The sequence below is a fragment of the Ursus maritimus genome, unplaced genomic scaffold (assembly GCF_017311325.1).
Source record: "Ursus maritimus isolate PB19 unplaced genomic scaffold, ASM1731132v1 scaffold_3, whole genome shotgun sequence".
Taxonomy (NCBI): domain Eukaryota; kingdom Metazoa; phylum Chordata; class Mammalia; order Carnivora; family Ursidae; genus Ursus; species Ursus maritimus.
The window spans coordinates 85,555,085-85,574,193 of record NW_024425563.1 but is presented as its reverse complement, the minus strand read 5'-3'; the positions used below and the strand labels follow the sequence as shown (position 1 = coordinate 85,574,193).

The following is a 19,109-nucleotide window of genomic DNA, read 5'->3' as shown; positions in this document are numbered from 1 at the left end:
CTCAAAAAAAAAAAAAAAAAAAAAAAAAAAAAACAACAAGAAAAAAAATAATAACATATTCCATAGCTTAAACCATCTAAGAATAAGGAACAAAAAATTTACTTTTTTAAAAATTTTTTTTTATTACTTTTTAATTTAAAAAAATATTTTTTAAAGATTTATTTATTTGAGAGAGAGAGAAAGAGAGTGTCCAAGAGAGCCATGGGGAGGGGCAGACAGAGAGGGAGAGAGACTCTCAAGCAGACTCCCCGCTGAGCACAGAGCCTGACAGGGGGCTCGATCTCAGGACCCTGAGATCATGACCTGAGCAGAAATCAAGAATCGGATGCTCAACTGACTGAGCCACCCAGCTGTCCCAGAACGCTGCTCTTTTAAAAAAGAGAGTGCTACAGAATGAAAAGCAGGTTAACATTAGAGAGAAATTAGAAGAAGAGGAAAATCTCAGAAGCCCAAAGGAAGCCAGAAATAGAGATTTATCACGGGAGACTTAAAGGAAAGAGTATGCTATTAAAGAGAGAAATAGCTGTGCTCTACTGGATTATGAGTTTGATTCCTTTTTCTAATATGATTTCCAGGTCAAATTTCTCTTTTAAACAATTTCAACATCAGATCAAAGCTATCCATAACCGTAGTCCTATTTTAATTAATCTATTACCTTGGCTACTATAAGAGTGAGACTTTGAAACAATTTATTCTACTTAATAAGATTATTAATATTGCCCCTTATCGGTATTTTCTTTCAGACGGGCAAGGGATAGTGAAGTAAAAAAGAAGCAAGGTTTAAAATTTGTTCACTGCAAATAATTTATCTAAACAAGGAGACGGTCTAAAAAGCTTAAATTAATTCCTGGACTCACTGGTAACACTACAATCTTGAGCATATCACTCTTTGTGTAAATGTAAAACTCAGATGCAAAACAAAGATTTTCACACTGTACTGGTAGGTAAAATTCTTTAAAATCTCGGGAAACATTCAGGACAAAGTGATACTGCATTACTCTTTGGAAGACATAACATAAAATACATTAACTGTGATACATTTACAATGGGACATTAAGATTCTTGGATGACCTTTCTTTCTCAAGTCTTCCAGACAACATGAACGGTTACTGACAACTCTCGAGCAAGAGTAGTTAAAACAAAGCAGGATGGAACCATGCAGTTTGGAGGGGCTGGGGGACTATATCATGAAGCCAAAAAATCTGCCAATCTAGGCAGAAATGTTAATGTAGCTTGTCTGAAAGGCAATACCAGACACTCAGAGTCAACACCAGTGACACACACTCAATTCAGAAAGAAGTATGTACTTCTTTTCCCCCTACCCACAGGTAGCAAACTCTGTTACTCATCTAAGAATACTGTGTAGCTCTTGTTAGATGATTTCCACTGGGGGCGCCTGGATGGCTCAGTTAAGCATCTGCCTTCAGCTCAGGTCATGATCCCAGGGTCCTAGGATCCAGCCCCGCATCAGGCTCCCTACTCAGTGGGGGGTTCGCTTCTCCCTCTCACCCTGTTTGTGCACGCTCTCTCTTTCTCTCTCTCTCAAATACATAACATCTTTTTAAAAAAAGATTCCCATTGAAAATAATTCAAATTTTAGAGAAAGCAATCCATTTCATCAAGTGACCATGTCTAAAAAGTAACAATTGAGAACATTACCACATTGAAGAGTTTTATTAATTTGGTTTTATAAATAATGGTTTTTATCATGTGTTCACAACACAACTATAGGACTTAAAATTTTTACTTAGATTACTTTCTTTCAAATGCAAATTAAGCTCCCTGAAAAGTTTATGTTCATTCACAATAAAGGAAAAGAATCATTATCATAATGCTATTTTCATAACAACTGGTAAAATTTCATTATTATAATCTTTAATTAACTCAATTATTTAATGGCATGCATGCACTCGCTAAGACAGAGCCTCAAAGGAAAATAATAATTATGAGAACAAAGAGGCCCTTTTTACCTTAGTTCTTCAATTTGTGAAATCCATTTAAGGTAAGCAAGATGACGCTCAATTTCTTCAATCTGGTTGATCATGGCCCCGAGATCTTCCATCCAGGGCTGTGCAGTCAGCAAATGGCTGTTAATGGAACTGAAGAGATGAGTTTCTTGCTTCAGAAACTGATTAAGGAATTGCTTTGATTCTTCTGCATTTTTTAAGGCACTCTGAATTCTTTTAGGGATTTCTGATGAAATCGTAAGTACCTGACCATACCAAAAAAAAAAAGAAAAAAAAAAAAAAAGAACAGCAGCAATCAGATAAAATTTTCATAACCCTTTTATTTAGACCATTATCTTCAAAATACATGTTTGTTATAACAGAATTGAAAATTATCAATTGTAAGCTTCAAAAGAAAGGTGTGATTTCTGCATCCTGTACCAACGAAACCTAAACATGAAATGCTGTATGCGGAGCGTGTGGGGAGCAGCCCATCGCCCCAGTAAGAACCTCTGGATCTGCCTTCATGAGGCTCAGCACTTTCAGAAGGTCCAGCCAGAGAATATTTTTATGCTTTATCTACTAAATACTTTCCTTCAAAAACGAGTGAAGCTCCGATTCTAAAAGTCTGAGTATCTGTATGTTACAAAAGTTACCCAGGTGATTGTGATTTAAGTCCAGGTTGAGAACCACTGACCTGTAAGACAATATCCAGGTAATGCCTTGAGATATGGTATTTATTAATTCTTCTTCTAGCATATGGAAAAACTATACAAACATTAGGTATCAAAATAATATAAATACTATTATAGTGGAATTTCAATTTAATTGACACTGATTAGACATTTTGTACAAGGCCCTGTGCTAGGAATAGACAGATAAATAAGACATAGCATCTGCCCTAAAGCTCAGTTCGTATGGAAGAGAAATACAAGCAGATACCTCCTGTATCATGGGATTAATGCAATAAAAGAGAGATGCTAAGTGTAATGACTGAGGTAGTGCTTCCCAAACCTGCATGTACACAGGAATCACCTAGAGATCCGGTATAAGACCAACGCGAATGCATTAGGTCTGAAGAGGGGACTGGGATTCCGCGTGTATAACAAGCTTCCACACTTTGGATAGCGAGGTTTTGAGGTACAAGGCAATTGTGCTGCACGGCTCCTGCACACACCTTCGCAGGATGGGCAGGTATTTTCTGGGGAACTTTAGAAGGAAAGGGCATTCCAGGCAAAAGGAACGGCTGTCATGATCAGAGAACAGCAAAGAGCTGGGTAAGGCACAGAATACAGTTCAAAGAAATGGAGAAAGAAGAGATGAGTCTAGATCGGTAGGGAGAGACGAGATAGAGATCACAGGAGCATCTTGGGCCTTAGAAGTATGTGGGCTTTTTCCAACAGGCAATGGGAAACCAGTGAGAGTTTTTGTTTTTGTTTTTAAGTAGGCTCCATGCCCGGCATGGAGCCCAACGTGGGGCTTGAACTCATGACCCTGAGATCAAGACCTGAGCTGAGATCAAGAGTCAAATGCTTAAACAACTGAGCCACCCAGGCACCCCAAGAGACTTTAACAAGGGAATCATTCAGTTAGATTTATGATTTAGAAAGTAATGTGACAAAATATTATGTTTACTCACCTAATATTTGCAATAATAAAAACTGGAAATAGCAAAAATGTTGACCAATAAGGGCCTGATTAAATAAATTATGTACAGCTATAGCTGAATACCATAAAACCATTAAAAAAGAGAAATCTATATACATTGATATGAAAACAAGTGGTATATTACATTAATTATAAAAAGTTAAGCTATGCATATTTAAAGTATATGTATGCTTATATATACATAAAAGATTTTAACTACGTTTTATATAGATTTGCCTAATTATACATAATACAGTTTCTATAAAGAATAAAAATGAAAGATGGATACTGCGGGGATGAGAAGGAAGCAGAAGATGGGCAAACTGCCATCACGTGCAGGAGAGGCTGCAGCCCTAAACTGGGGTGGTGGCAGCAGGGGCGGGAGCGAGCACACAGCACAGGTGTGAAGGGGGCAAAACTCTGATGTCTTGGTGATGAGGCGGTGGAGGTGGATGACAGGCAATCTAGGAGGGCTCCTAGGTTTCAGGCCCGAGTGACAGGCAGATGGTGGTCTTTCCAAGGAAGGGAAAGCATCTGAAGAGACAGATACACTGAATTTAAGGTTCAGTTAGGGACTTTGGCAGAAGCTTCCATGGTCATCAGGGAAACGAGCCTGATTGGGAAGTGGAGAAAGACATTTAAGATGACTTTCTGAGGAAGCCTAACGGTAAAAGGAAGGAATTAACACTTAGTAAAAGATGAGGGCAGGGTTTTTTGTTTGGGTTTTAAGGAAAACATCTGGGTGTGTCCCTATGCTGAGGGGACAGGACTGGCTGAGGAGCAGAGGAGAAAACTATAAAAGTGTGAAGCAAGTTCACTGAGGTGGCAGGTGGGATCTGAGGTGTGAGGACCGCCTCAGATTGATCTTCGGCTGAATTAAGAAGTAGAAATGGTTGCAAATAAATTTGTGGGATGTGGGGTAAACTGTCCAATGGATTCATGCTGAGAGTGCTCTTAATTTGTTCTTTTTGGGAAAAGGAAAAGGATGGCCAGATGGGGTAGGTATCTTGGGGGAGAATTCAGAAGAACAGTTGCGGGGAGTGGCAGAGGAGTCGACCTTCCCAGGGAAGGAGCCACGGGAGGACTGCCGGGTGGGGCTGAAGACCACTCATCTGGGCTGGCATCCGTGCACTCCGCCGTGTGATTTCCTCTGACAGGCCCAGCACGGCTTGCCTGCAGGAGTGGAAGAGGAGGATGGGGCAGGGCCAGACTCAAGAGACTTGTGGTAGACATGGGGGAAAGACAGGAAGATAGGAGGGCTGAGGTGCTGGGGTTGGGAACACAGGACGACTGACAACCCAGGGCTAAACACCAACATAGCCACACACAATTTACTTAGCCTAACGTAGTAGTTACAGGATGTAAAGCTTTTATCCTTGACAAACACGCTGTTTCAAGTACAGGGATCCACTTATTTCTTTAAGATTACACTCATTGGGTGTTTTAAAAACTATTTTAAGTAATATGTTCTCTGTAAAAAGTAAATGTGAAAATACAGAAAGATGTGAAGAAAATAAATCACCTGTTAACCCACCACCCAGAAATAACCATTGTTATGTTATACTCATTTTCATGTTTTCTCCTTATGAGTGGGCATATACAAAGTTTGGAATGATGGTGTTATAACATTTTTATATACCATGAAATGACTTAGTTGTAGAAGCACTTTAAAAGTCACTGTATGAAAAGCTACTTAAAATGTTAGCGGTCATTATGTTTTTAAGACCTAAAGCATATCAGCAGGCACTTTGTCTTTTTTTTTTTTTTTTTAAGGATTTTAATTTTAGGTAATCTCTCCATCCAACATGGGGCTCAGACTCACAACCCTGAGATCAAGAGTCACACACTCCCACGACTGAGCCAGCCACGCGGCCCCAGCATCTTTGTCTTTTACATAATTCATAAAATACCTAGCATACTGTAAGTCTTAAAACCTATTAAGTTTTAAATGATTAGACTATTTGTCACAAGCTATATCTTCAAAATTCCCTATACACTGGTTATGTTTATATTATGTGTATACTTCTGATAGTATTTCAATGAGTTTTAATACTTGCCTGTTCTTCTAACTGCATTTTATTTTCTGTCATCTGTTCTATGAGTTTATCAAGTTTCTTTAAAGATTTAAGGTCATTTCCAACTTCCTTTTCTATAAATGCAGACACGTAAGAAGGGAGATCACCATTATCTGTATCTTCATTGACTTGTTCATTTCCAACAAGAGCTGTAATATTGATGTCACCTAAAATGAAAGAATAACGTCATTCAACATTACTAAGTACCACAGGGTTAAAGGAAATACAAAAGATATACAAAGCAATGTATCTACCTTCAAAAGTTAGTAATTTAAAGAAAACACTATATATGGTATGCATATGTATGTGTATATATGCCATATATACACACAAAATATATATATACACACAAAAACATCAAAATGAATATAGTGTTTATACGTACATATGCATATATGTACACACACATACACCAATACCCAAACGAACAGCTACAAAGCAATCTATCAGTCAAGTACTACAAAATGCTTAGGCGTTGAGGAAATTCAGAGTGAAGGAAAAATCCCAAAGTCTGTCCTAGTAACCACGGGTTTCAACAGATGTTGGCATGACAATGCAGTTACAAGCAGATATTAAACTTTTCCAGAAGACTTTTATCTTACAAATCTATTTTATTACTAGAGAAAAGAAAGATCAAGTCTTATTTTATGGATGCAGTTTTTATTAAAGTAGTAATATATTTTCAGAACTTGTAAGGAAACAGATAATGTGGTCTAGAATAATACCAAAGGACTCTGGTTTTAAAATGTTAAAAGGGGGGAAAAAAGTATTGAAAGATTTCAAGTATATGAAAAAAAAATTGAAAGTTTGACCAATGAGTAAAAACTCCCCCTTATGTAACAGTAAAAAAGTTTTAGGGGCTCCTGAGTGGCTCAGACAGTTGAGCGTCCAACTCCTGGTTTCCCCTCAGGTCACGATCTCAGGGTCCTGAGATCAAGCCCCACATCAGGCTCCATGCTCAGTGAGGAGACTGCTTGAGATTCTCTCTTTCCCTCTCCCTCTGCGCCTCCCCCTGCTCACACTCTCTCTCTCTGTCTCTCATAAATAAATCTTTAAAAAAAAGTAAAGTTTTAAAAGCTTCAAATGCCATTGTACAAAGACATGTCAGAAAAAGAATAAAAGGAAGTGTGAAAGAAAACACAAATTACTAAGAAAAACTCAAAATGACTAGTGCAACCACTAAGTTGTACAGTGTGAAGTGAGACTCCTTTCATGGCAGATAAGCTAGACTTGGACCGACCCACACTGTACTTATTTAAAATGTGACAAAAGCAGGTGACTTGGAACCCTGACCATTTCGAGGGAAGAGTGGTAGCAGAGGCAGCACGGACCATGTCGGAGCAAACAACGCCCAGTGAAAACACTGTGTAGCTTTGCTCCCACCCCATTTAGTAGATGGCATTTCCCACAGAGCCCATTCCTTACTGCATGCTCGAACACCCATCCTTTCCTACCATTTCCAAGTCAGCTTTTCACTCTGCAAGCATCTATACCTTCTTCCACTATCCACGATGCTTAAGAAATAATTGAGCCATTTAAGCTGCCTCTAATTCTTTATGGAATGATGTAAGATTCAAATACATAAATAATAGATTTTCAATTTTTATTCCAAGAGACAAATTTCTAGTAAACAATCCAATTCAAAGGAAATTAAATTCTCTTCCATTGTCCTCAATTTGTGGACCAACAGCACTGCTCCTCTTTTCCAGAGTATCTCCAGCTCACCTTCACTGGCCATCTGTGCCAGGCTGGACATGCCTACACCCCAGAGAAGCCTGAAGGCCACAGCGGCGGCCGCAGCGGCGTGCTGGCAAAGAAGGTAGGAGTGACGTGATCGGCAGCAACTGCTGTAGCTCTTTCCACTCCAGCCCTGCGTGCTAAGATACACTGTTTCCTTTGAAACAGTTCCTGTTCCATGTGCAGGCTATCCCCTTTTGCTTACTCACGGTATCCTTCTTGGAGGTTAGGAAACTTGGTATGATGGTGGCTGGTTTTCCACAATTTTATTCCACAGACAGGGCTTAATCTCCCTAGATTTGAATAGTACTAACAGATTAAAAAAAAAAAGTGGGGGGAACCTGGGTGGCTCAGGTGGTTAAGTGTCTGATTCTTGGATTCAGCTCTGGTCATGATCTTGGGGTTGTGAGAACAAGCCCCACATTGGGCTCCATGCTCAGTGGGGAGTCTGCTTGTCTCTCTCCTGTCCCCTCTGCACCCCTCCCCCTGCTCCTGCACTCTCTTTCTCTCTCAAATAAATAAAATCTTAAAAAATAAGGATAATGTAAAAATGTAAGAGGAATAGCCATTGATCTCCAGATCAAAATAAGTGCTATAAAATAAGGTCCCAGAGAAAAAGCAGACTTCCTAGAAACCAAATCTTAGAATAACCCTGAACATACAGTGCATTTCTCTACTTCAGGTTTAACTAAAGGATTTGGTACTCTCAAACCATTCACAGTGAGTTTATAAACAAATTAAAAGCTTGATTGTACTAGCATATGTTTAATTACAGAGACTACAGCAATTTCTTAAAAAAAAAAAAAAGTGTGTGTGCAGGAGAGATAAAGCTGGGGGAACAATACAGAGCCTCCTGGGGAGCAATACTGGTTGAACTTCGCCTCTGTTCTTCCCGGAGCTGCCCTTGTAAGAACTTGGCTCTTTACCAAAAATGAAGTTTGTTTTTTTTTTTTTTTTAAAGATTTTATTTATTTATTTGACAGAGATAGAGACAGCTAGTGAGAGAGGGAACACAAGCAGGGGGAGTGGGAGAGGAAGAAGCAGGCTCATAGTGGGGGAGCCTGATGTGGGGCTCGATCCCATAACGCCGGGATCACGCCCTGAGCCGAAGGCAGACGCTTAACCACTGTGCCACCCAGGCGCCCCCAAAAATGAAGTTTTAAGAAAGCAGCAACGAGAGAAAGGCAGGAGGTTATGATCAGCCTCATTACAAAACAACTGTTACTTCTGATAAAATGAAAATATGAATATCTAAAAAAAGATATGCCTAAATGCAAAATGTAACTGTCAGATATTCAATTATTTATGTAAAGATTAATAGAATATATACCAATGTGTTTAGTAGTGGGACTGTTCCTCCCCCAGCCCCCCAAAACCAAATCTTCCTTCATTCTATTCAACTTATAAGAATTAAAAGCTTATTTGTATGCTATGAGAACCAGTAACTCACTAGTTAAGTAGAAGCAAAACTAGGAGAAATCTATGCCTCAACTTCCCAACTATAAATTATATTTGCCCAGCTTATACTTAAAGGTTATAAATGGGATTAAAGTCCATGTTTCTTGACTCTCAACCCAATTTTCTTATTTTTTTTCTTCAAATATGAGAATTGGATAGTCTGCATCAAATTTTATTAATACAGAAATCCACCTACCATTACGTACAGGAGTCACAGTGTCCTCTTTTTTTTATCTTAAAAGAAGAGCATTGTGTGGTGCATCTGCAGACACCTACAGGCAGGGCCATGTGCAGAGGGACTGGTGAATGCTAAGGTTGCTATAGATTTGGGAGCAAATTCTATCTTCACCTACTTTTATTTTTTTTCAATTAAAATTTTTTTCACCTACTTTTAAATTATATTCTTTTTTTAATTAGATTTTCTTTTTTCCCCCAAGATTTTATTTATTTCAGAGCGAAAAAGTGAGCAAGCACAAGCATGAGTGGGGGGAGGGGCAGAGGGAGATGCAGACCCCCACTGAGAAGAGAGCCCAAAGAGAGGCTTGATCCCGGGGCCCCTGGATCATGACCCGAGCTGAAGGCAGACGCTTAACTGACTGAGCCACCCACGCGCCCCTTTAAATTCTATTCTTTTGACATCACCATTTAAATGCAGCATAGTATACTCTTAGTCAAATGATATATTTTTTAAAGATTCATTTATTCATTTATTTGAGAGACAGAGAGCATGGGGGAGCAGAGGGAGAGAGAGAAGCAGACTCCCCACTAGCAGGTCGCTGAAGGCAGAGGCTTAACCAACTGAGCCACCCACGTGCCTCAAATGGTATTCATTAAGATGACACACTGATGATCTGCAAGGTTTTTATGACTCTCTTCTTGTTTTTTGTAATAAGCAAAGAAGTTGACCAAGCCACCAAAGGAGGGAAAAGGACAAAGTCTGTGTCTTTCATTGTACTAAATAACAGCTCGGTAGGCATCAACTTCCAGGCATTGGAATGGGCAAAGGTGGAAAAGGGAAAGGTTTAACTGAAAGATATGGGGTACTCTCCAATCCTTTAACAAAGGAGCGAAGTTGTGGGAGCTATGCCTGTCAAGTGCTATGGACTACTTAGAGCTTTCCTTCTGAGGCAGACTCTATCAGCAGGCAATATTAATGGCAAGCCTAACTCCTAAAGCCATTGTGGTAATGCATACACCCTTCCTCCTAGCACTATTCATTCGTAGACTATTTGCCATGGTCAGAAGAACCAAAAACCCTCTGGTGAAATAGCTGTTACATGCTTTTCCCCTCCCTCCCCTAATAAATTTCACTTCAAACGCCCCTGAAGATGCCTTGATTTCCAAAAGGCTGCCATGCTTAGCTCATTAAAGTAAAATGACAAATGTCCACATCCCTGACATATGCTCCTGTCCTAGGTAGGAAATGGAGGTATCGACGTTTTTCCTCTTCCTTGCCCAGACCAAGATCCAGGAAACAAGTTATCCTTTGTACTCTTCTTCCCAGATCAACTTTTTTTTTTTTTTTAAAGATTTTATTTATTTATTTGACAGAGAGACAGCCAGCGAGAGAGGGAACACAAGCAGGGGGAGTGGCAGAGAAAGAAGCAGGCTCCCAGTGGAGGAGCCTGATGCGGGGCTCGATCTCAAGGACCTGGGATCACGCCCTGAGCCAAAGGCAGATGCTTAAGGACTGAGCCACCCAGGCGCCCCCCCCCCATCAACTTTTAATGGCAAATTCACCAAAGGTAAAGTACAACTAAGCAGTTGCCATTTTGACTCCAGTTAAGGTGGTAGTCATCTCTTCTAGATCATTAGCCCCTCCAAATTCCTGATGCTTGGTAAGTTGATGCTTCATTAAAATAACAGGCAGGCCCCAATTATTCTGAATCCAGTATGAGGGGCAGCACTCCCATGAATCCACACCAGTCCTTGCACTAAGTAGGGATCAGGAAGTGCTTATCTCCAAATAGTGCCATATTTTTCAATTTTAGAAAGACAGATACATATATAATTATAATCAGTACTTAATATTATGTAAGCATATTGTACAAAAGAGAGATTCATCTAAAAGCTAACAGGCTAAGGCACTTCGCTGCAGACCCTGGAGGGGGCTGAGTTTTGGAGAGATGGCTGGGTAGAGAATGCTAACGTGTTTCCAGTCTGCTTACTTTTCTCCTCGACGTCCTTCCTTTCGTCACCACTTTCAGAGCAGCACTAGAAGAACAGGGGTAACGAACACATTAAGACTGAAGAGATAGGTGTAACTCATACAGGATTCCCAGAGGGCATCCCCTGGAGCACCACGAGGTCCCAGACACCTCCCGTGGGGCCTCCCTGAGGGGCCAGGGCCATCTGATGCAGGTGGCCCTTGGGACCTCCAATGCCACCTCCCCAGGATGGCTGGAGTTACCGCGCCCAGCTTCCAGGGCCACGTCCCTGGAGCGATCTATCTGTGTCATCTCACCGGGATCACCAGAGCCACCACCTTGGGACCACCTCCCCTGGGAGGTCCGTGCCACCTCACCAGATTGCAAGGTCTATCTCCCCCGGGCCACGGAAACCACATCCCCAGGCCGCCAGGGCCGCCTTACAGACAATCTCCCTTGGGAGATCTGTGCCACCTCACTGGGTCACCAGCGTCCTTTCCCCGGGTCACCAGGGCCGCCTCACCGGGGCTGCAGGTGCCTCGCCGGTCTCGCCGGCCGGGAGCATCCCGCCTCCGCGCGAGTCCTCGGCTCCATGCGCAGCCAGCGTGGCTCGTAGAGTTCGGCGGCCGCCAGCGGCCAAACACCAGCTCAGCCTAGGAGACCGCGGGGATGGGAGCCACCGCTACTTCCCCTCCGTCTTTCTGGTTTCTTCCTCTCTTCCCAGAGAGGTCCTGCCCGCGCAGCCGCCAGGAGTGCGCCATGGCTCCCCCTGCTGGCAGGAGGCCGGCCCGGCCGCTCGGAAAGCGGGCGCCGGCCCCTGAGGCTCTCCCTTCTCAACCTCGGCAAAACGTCCACCTCTCTGAGCACTCAATGGGCCCTTTTAACCTGAAAACTCGTCGCTTTTAGTTTGAAGACGTTTTCTTGAATTTTTTGTTGGCGACCACCTCTTCCCTAACCTCTGTTGGTTTTTCTTCTAGAAATCTTTTTCAGATTTTGGATCCCCTGGAGTGGTCCTCTAATTTCTTATTTTTTTCTTTCTTATTTTTCATTTCTTTGTCCTTTCCCTTCCATTTACTTCTCCTTTCACAGGATGCTTCTGGAAGTTGTGCTCTATTAAAATGAGGGACTAAACAAAAAAGAAGAGATAGGATATAGGAAACAGAAAATACAATGCAGGAGAAAAATGAATTGAAAGTCCCTGACAACAACCATCACCAGACATGAATTGATGCAGGTCTAGAAGGCTCCAGGAGAGACTACTTTAGACAGATGAAACTAATAGAACACCTCATCTATCTAAGTCTTGGGAGGCAGAGATTGAAACAATCATTAAAAAGTTTGCGCTTGGCTTAATGATGAATACTAAATCAAAATAAGATAATTATTAACTGCAGGAAAAACAAAAAGCTGAGCAGGAGAAGAGAAGTAATCTTAGTATATATTACTTCACCCAAGATGTAAGTAATGTTTACCTAGTCATAATGAAGTAAACACAAACCTATTTAAAAAGGACAGTATAACTAGATTGAGCAGGTAAAGAGATGAAAAGGGTGGTGGGGTAGAGGAAGGAATGGGGAAAGGAAGAAGAGCTAAATCCTCATCTTCCACTTAGTGAAGTCAATAGGTAATGCTTAAAAGTGAAAAATTAAGAAATAGCCATGCAAACATTTTATATGGAGACATGGAGGTAAGTATCACAATAACCAGCTAAAAGAGGCGAAATGGGGGCACCTGGGTGGCTCAGTCATTTAAGTGTCTGACTCTTGATTTTGGCTCAGGTCATGATCTCAGGGTTGTGGGATTGAGTCCCACCTCAGGCTCCACACTCAGTGGGGAGCCTGCTTGGGATTCTCTCTCTCCTTCACCCTCTGCCCCTCCCCCCTCTAAAATAAATAAATAAATCTTTTATAAAAAGGTGAAATGTCTGCCTTTGAGGAGGGGAAAATTGGGAAGGGGGTAGGGGGTACAGTCTTTGCTCTCTCATTGCAACTTTTAAGATTTCTACAGAATTATTTGACTCTTGCAAACATGCAAGATCTGATAAAAATAAAAACATTAAAGGAAAAAAAGATTGCTCTAAACTCAAAATTTTCTTCTGAGGAATTCACTTTCTGGTAAGGGAAATAGAAATGAAAATAAATAAGATTGAATGCAGTAGGCTCAAACAACAGAAATGTTTGCAATGACTGAGGGAGCATAGAAAACAATTGACTACTATCTGGGGAGTCTAAGATGGACAGAATACTAGGCAATAATAAGGATGAAATAAGAGATCCATTGTGTGTGTTAGGCACTTAGCAATGCATAGTGCTCGTGTGGGTTAAAAGCAGGATCCTGAATATTATACATTATATACATGTTAGAATGTAATTTGAAAGTCAAGGAGAACATTAAATTATTAAATGATTATTAGAGGGAATTGAAATTTGGGACAGGCTTTGAGTGCTTCTGTATTATTCTAAAAGCCAATAAAGAGCGGCGATTTTGAAAAACAGAAAACTAAATATGCATGTTTCACTTGGACCTTGTCTAACAGACTAAAATGCAAAAAGGTTAAGTTTTGACCATGGACCTAGCTAACAGCCAAAGGAATGTGAATATTCTTTTCTTCCATAAGCAGCTATAAGGAGTTGGGCCACTATCTCAGAGAAGATACTTCTTTTTAAAGTATACAAAAATTTAAGGTTTGGGATCGAATTTTTACTGTGGCTGTGATAAAAATATTTGCAGTTGTTGTCATTGGGACATTAACCTGTGAATTAGCCATAGCCCAAGGACACGTGATTATACATGTATTAGAGACAAAACTGTCCGTGGTACTGTACTTAATTGAGGTGACTGATCTTACAGAAAGGCAATATAGAATCCTACCAGTCTTAGTGAATTATCCATACTGAGTATGGATAATGTAAATCCAGATTTTAGGGGTGCCTCGGTGGCTCAGATGGTTAAGCGTCTGCCTTAGGCTTGGGTCATGATCCCAGGGTCCTGGGTTTGAGCCCCGCATCAGGCTCCTGCTTGGAGGGGAGCCTGCTTCTCCCTCTCCCTCTCCCACTGCTGTTCCCCCTGGTCGTGCTCTCTCGCACTCTCTGTCAAATAAATGAATAAAATCTTTAAAAAAATATATAAACCCAGATTTTAAAAACAAGTCTATAGATGCTATAGAAAACAACATGGGGTTGTTCAAAAAAATTAAGAATAGAATTACCACATGGTACATCAGTTCCACTTCTGAGTATATACCACAAAAAATTGAAAGCAAGTTCTCCAATAGCTATTGGAACAGCCATGCTCATAGCAGCATTATTCACAATAACTGGAATTTGGAAGCAATGCAAGTGATGAGAGGTGACAAAATGTGGTTATATAAATATGTAATGGGATACTACTCAGCCTTAAAAAGGAAGGAAATTCTGACACATGTTATAACATGGATGAATAGTAAGGAAATAAGTCAGTCACAAAGGAGCATATACTGTATGATTCCACTAACATGAGTTAGCTACAACAGTAAAATTCACCCAGACAAAAAGTAGCATGGTGGTTGCCAGGCGCTAGGAGGAGGGGATACTGGGGAGTTATCACATACTGGGTAGAGAGTTTCAGCTTTGCAAGATGAAAGGAGTTCTGGAGATGGATGGTGGTGATGTTTGCTCAGCAGTGTGAATGTATTTAAGGCCACTGAACTGTACACTTTTACCATGGTTAAAATGGTAAATTTTATGTTGTGTGTATTTTACCACAACTAAAAAAAAAAAGTCTAACAGAAATAAAAGAACTTGAAATAACACACAGGTTTTTCACCAAGGATTGAAATTTGGCAAAATATTAAATGTGCAAAAGCTATTAAAGGCCCGGATTTGGTTGCAAAACGTGTGCTACCTGAAGGGCCCGGACGGAGTACTGGACTTGATCTTCCTTCACACAGAAGCACAAACTTGCTAAGGATCCCTTTTCCTGAGGCAGACCCTATTGAGGAGCCATCAAGCAGGAGGGGTATATCGAAGAAATGGGAAAATGGTTCTCTTGGATTCTCTGCACTTTGAAGGAATTATATATAGAACAGTATAGTCCCTAAAGTTAGTCTTTTCATTAAGTTGGCTGCGTGTGGAGAGCCACGCAAAAGGGGCTTAACTATCCGGAAGAAACACTAAAATACATCAAACATTCGTAAGGCCATAGCCGCTTTAGAAGTCCTAGAGACTGTCTAAAGGACTCTTTGGTGCACGATGAAATCACTGTTTGCCCCGGTCAAAGCCCAGGCGAATGGGCCCCAGGGATCTCCCGGAACCTCAGCTGGCTAGGCCGCACCGCTGACGCTGGGACACTGGGCGGCCGGGAGGGGGCGGGGCCTTGCCCCTCCGGGCCGCCGTGGGGGCGGGGCCGGCGGCGGAGGCCGGGCTCCGCCCTGGGGGTGGGGCCGATTAGCCGCTGCGCGTCGGTGCGCCGCACGTGTGAGAGCTCGGCCGCCGGCGAGCCCACCCGCGCGCTCCGGGGCGCACGGGCTGAAGGCGCTGACCGAGCTGCCTATGCCGGGGCGCCCTCGCAGCAGGCTCTTCCGAGTGGCCTTCACCACCGCCGCCGCCCTCCTGCGCCCGAAGCAGCACGCCTGCCCCCTCGCCGCCCGGCCCCCGCCGCGCTCCCAGGCCCCGGGTAAGTGCGCGGCGTCGCCGCAGCCCCCGGGCTCCGCGGTCCCCAGGGCCCCGCCCCGAGGGGCAGTGCGGACTGGGAAGGCGTCCCGGCCGCGGCCTAAACCCGCGGCGCGCCCGCTGCGCCTCCATTACGGACCGTGCCCGCGGGAGCGCGGCTGGAGCCCCGCGGTCCTACTCCGGCGTTGCCAGCCCCGCCCCCCTCCCGCCGCCGGTCGGCAGGGGGCGCCGCGCCCTCCCGCCTCCCCGCGCGGCTGCCCGCTCGCCGATCCAGGCCCCTTTCCTCCCTTTCTTTGCCCCGGACGCTCCCTAAACTCTTCTCGCTGGGGAGAAAACCGCCTATATCCCGGAGCCCTTTAGAGCTCAGGTGTTTTGCGGGGCCAGTCTTCTGCAGGGTAAAGCCCACGTGCTTTCGTCCTCGATTTCATCCATCACTACTTCTTGCGAGCTTGCTGCACGCCAGGCAGGCGCTCAGCTGACTGCTTGTTTTCTACACGTTTCCCAGAGTGGCAGCGAACAGGTTGGGGCCGAGGAGTGTTTTTCTCCAGCCCTCCGCCGGATCTGTGTTTAATGAGTGGATGTTGGAGGTGCTGCTGTGCTTGTTGAAAACTCACCCGCACCGGTTAAGGACAACCGCCAGCCCTGCATTGAGAGGTTTAGAAAGATATCCTTATTGCCTGGGTTATTAGCGCCTGCCAGGAAGTCGGGTTTGGAGAATTTGGTTTGTCAAATATTTGACCGCGTTGTCAGACCACTTTTTTTTTTTTTTTTATTCGGAAAACGCAGGTTTACGACGGGTGTGTGTGTGTGTGTTTCTCCAGTCTCCAATCTGATCTGTGAAAACAGGCATGCCCCCTTGGCTTGGGGATGCCTTGACAATTGAGGGATCTGTCAAAAAGCATCCAGTACACTCATACCCAAAAGGGGATGGATAGGCAGTGATTTTGTTCAAAAATCGTTAGGCAAGTAGCCAACAGTCTGTATATATTAACTTAGCAACTCCTTTTGTTTTTTGTGTGTGTTTTGTTTTTTAAAGATTTTGTTTATCTGACAGAGGGAGAGAGCACTAGTAGGGGGAGCAGCAGGCAGAGGGAGAGGGAGAAGCAGAATCCCCACTGAGCAGGGAACCCGACCTATGCGGGGCTGGATCCCAGGACCCTGGGATCATGACCTGAGCTGAAGGCAGAGGCTTAACCGACTGAGCTCCCTGGGGGCCCCCAACAACTTTTGCACATAACTTTTGGTAGAGGCTGGGGCGATGCAAGTATTAATAAAACATAGCTTTTGCCCCCAAGTAGGAGACAGAAATTACAATCCAGCTGGTCTGTTGATTGTTTGCTCCTGACTCAGGTCCTTTACTTGTGCTGGTCCCACTGCCTGGAACTCTCCCCACACACATCTTTTTGTGTCTAGTTCTTCCATCAAGTCGTGGTTCAAAAGACACCTCCTTAAAGATGGTACATTAAAGAGCACCTCCTTTCTCTCCTTCCCTTTACTCTGCTTTATTTGTAGCTATTATGTGTGCATGTTTCTGAGATTATTTTATTCAATGATATATCCTTAAATAAATGTAAAATTAGTGAGGGCAAGAAATTGTTTGTCCTCAGTGCCTAGAATAGTGCCCGACTCATAAGGGGTGCACAAATATTTGTGGAATTAATGAATCTAATGGATTTAATAATTTTGCATATTAGAGTGTTATGTGTGCTCTGCCCTGAGCAAAGGGCTGTTTATTGTGAGCTAGAGGGATTATTGATAGTTTGCAGAGGATGGATGCATTTAAAAAGTGGATGTTGTATTCCGAATGTAGGTAGGATTAAGACAACTATGGCTTTTTTAAAATGTTCATTTTGCAGAAAATAATGTTAAGGGACTGTTAGTGTTGTATTACAGTTTTGAGAATGCTAAACTTTTTTTGTTGAGTATGTAAAGAAAGCCTATTGGTGAATCTAATATCTTAATGAAGAAGCCTTTAAAATATTGTTAAAATTGTAATTGTCCTAATCTCACTTGGGTCATTTGAAGTATAAAAGAGACAAAACCCCAGTATCTTAGTACTCCCTTCAAAAAATTGTGTAGGACTTTGAAGTTCATCGGAAAGGATCAGTAGATTTCTTTCTCTTCTCGGTGGTAGAATCAAGCTTCTGGTCTATATTACTTGACTGTCATTAGTATTCTGGATTACATATTTGTGCAGCATAACATGTTTTAAAAACATTTTTAAAAATAACATTAAAAAAACTCATCAAGCTGTACCCTCCACCCTTCCTCCCCTTTTTAAAAAGCCAGCCATTTTTTTACAGCTGTGAGGTACAACACTTGAATATGTATATTTGGATTTTCCTGAATGCAAAACTGATTTCCTTAGGAAAATCATACTGGGGCAGTCAGGGTGGTTTTATCTTTCTGATTGAATTCTTCCCAGCCTCTTCCATATTCACAGGATCTGCTCCCTCTCTCTGCCCATTTAAAAATTACATTGCATTTTAGTCTTCCCTTCTATATAGTTTTTGCTCATGAAAATGATACTAATTTGAGTTCTCTTTCTCCTAGTCCAGAAGTGTGCACAGCTGTTCCAGTTAAATATGTTTTCGTCTTCTAGGCCCACTGAAAGAACTTAGCAAAATATATATTAACAGATTTATAATCATTGGTGCTATGTATACTTTAATAATTAATGTCTGTGATAGGGCCATTGGCTAAAACAAATGAAAACTATAATTTAATTTGAAACACAACAGTGAGATTAGTTAATAAGCTTGTCTTTACAGTTAAATATAACAAGAAAAAGAGATTAGGCAAGTGTCCACAAGTATCAAGAAAAAGACTGCCAAAAAATATTAAAAGCCTGTTTATTTGGTGCTGTTGGCAGTGCTGTGAGGGTCTCTTAAAATTAAATGGTATTTGAAGGAGGAGACCATGTTTAATCATTAGCCCAGAGAACAAAAGAAGCATGAGAAGCTTTGTTTTTTCCCCAGACTCAGCAATACAGTTCTGCTGTGTAAACCATCCATAATAAATATTAATGACCAACAGTTGAATAGGAACAGCTATTACAGACCTCTGAGCAAGTCATCATTTTTCAGCTTTACAGAGAAAGAAACCTCAGCCTAGAGAGGATAAGTGATCCACGTAGTAAACGGCAGAACCTCGATTGGGTTGAAACCAGTGGGTGATACTTCATATGCATGATCTGCCTATATTCTCATTCCAGGGATGGTAGGCCTAACAGTGCTGTTCTAAACCTCACAGAATTGTATGCATGAAATCACTGACGTGGGCAGAGGGGAGAGCAAGGAGTTGGGGTGATGACCATATTCGGACTTAGGTGGCAGCATCCCCTGAGATAAGAGGCGCAGTTTAAACACGCACAAAAAATGTGTGTTGGTGGTGCGAAACGCAGATCAGTTTAGGCCATGTTGAATTTGACCATTTGGTTCAGCTCTTCCG

At 42.3% G+C, this 19,109-nt stretch overlaps 2 protein-coding genes across 3 annotated transcripts in view; one reads left to right on the top strand and one right to left on the bottom strand.

The window, feature by feature from the left end:
* RINT1 (RAD50 interactor 1) overlaps positions 1-11,719 on the bottom strand; it is a 29,862-nt gene extending 18,143 nt beyond the window's left edge. For both annotated transcript variants that reach the window (XM_008703560.2, XM_008703561.2), the window contains exons 1-4: positions 11,534-11,719; positions 11,032-11,077; positions 5,651-5,835; positions 1,971-2,212 (exon numbers count right to left, since the gene is read on the bottom strand). In XM_008703560.2, the coding sequence (XP_008701782.1) occupies positions 1,971-2,212; positions 5,651-5,835; positions 11,032-11,077; positions 11,534-11,575 (515 nt within the window). In that variant the 5' untranslated portion in view covers positions 11,576-11,719. The remainder of the gene's footprint in view (positions 1-1,970; positions 2,213-5,650; positions 5,836-11,031; positions 11,078-11,533) is intronic.
* A 3,719-nt stretch (positions 11,720-15,438) lies between these two features.
* Positions 15,439-19,109, top strand: part of PUS7 (pseudouridine synthase 7) — a 52,596-nt gene continuing 48,925 nt past the window's right edge. The window contains exon 1 of the mRNA XM_040644364.1: positions 15,439-15,663. Within this exon, the coding sequence (XP_040500298.1) occupies positions 15,540-15,663 (124 nt within the window). The 5' untranslated portion in view covers positions 15,439-15,539. The remainder of the gene's footprint in view (positions 15,664-19,109) is intronic.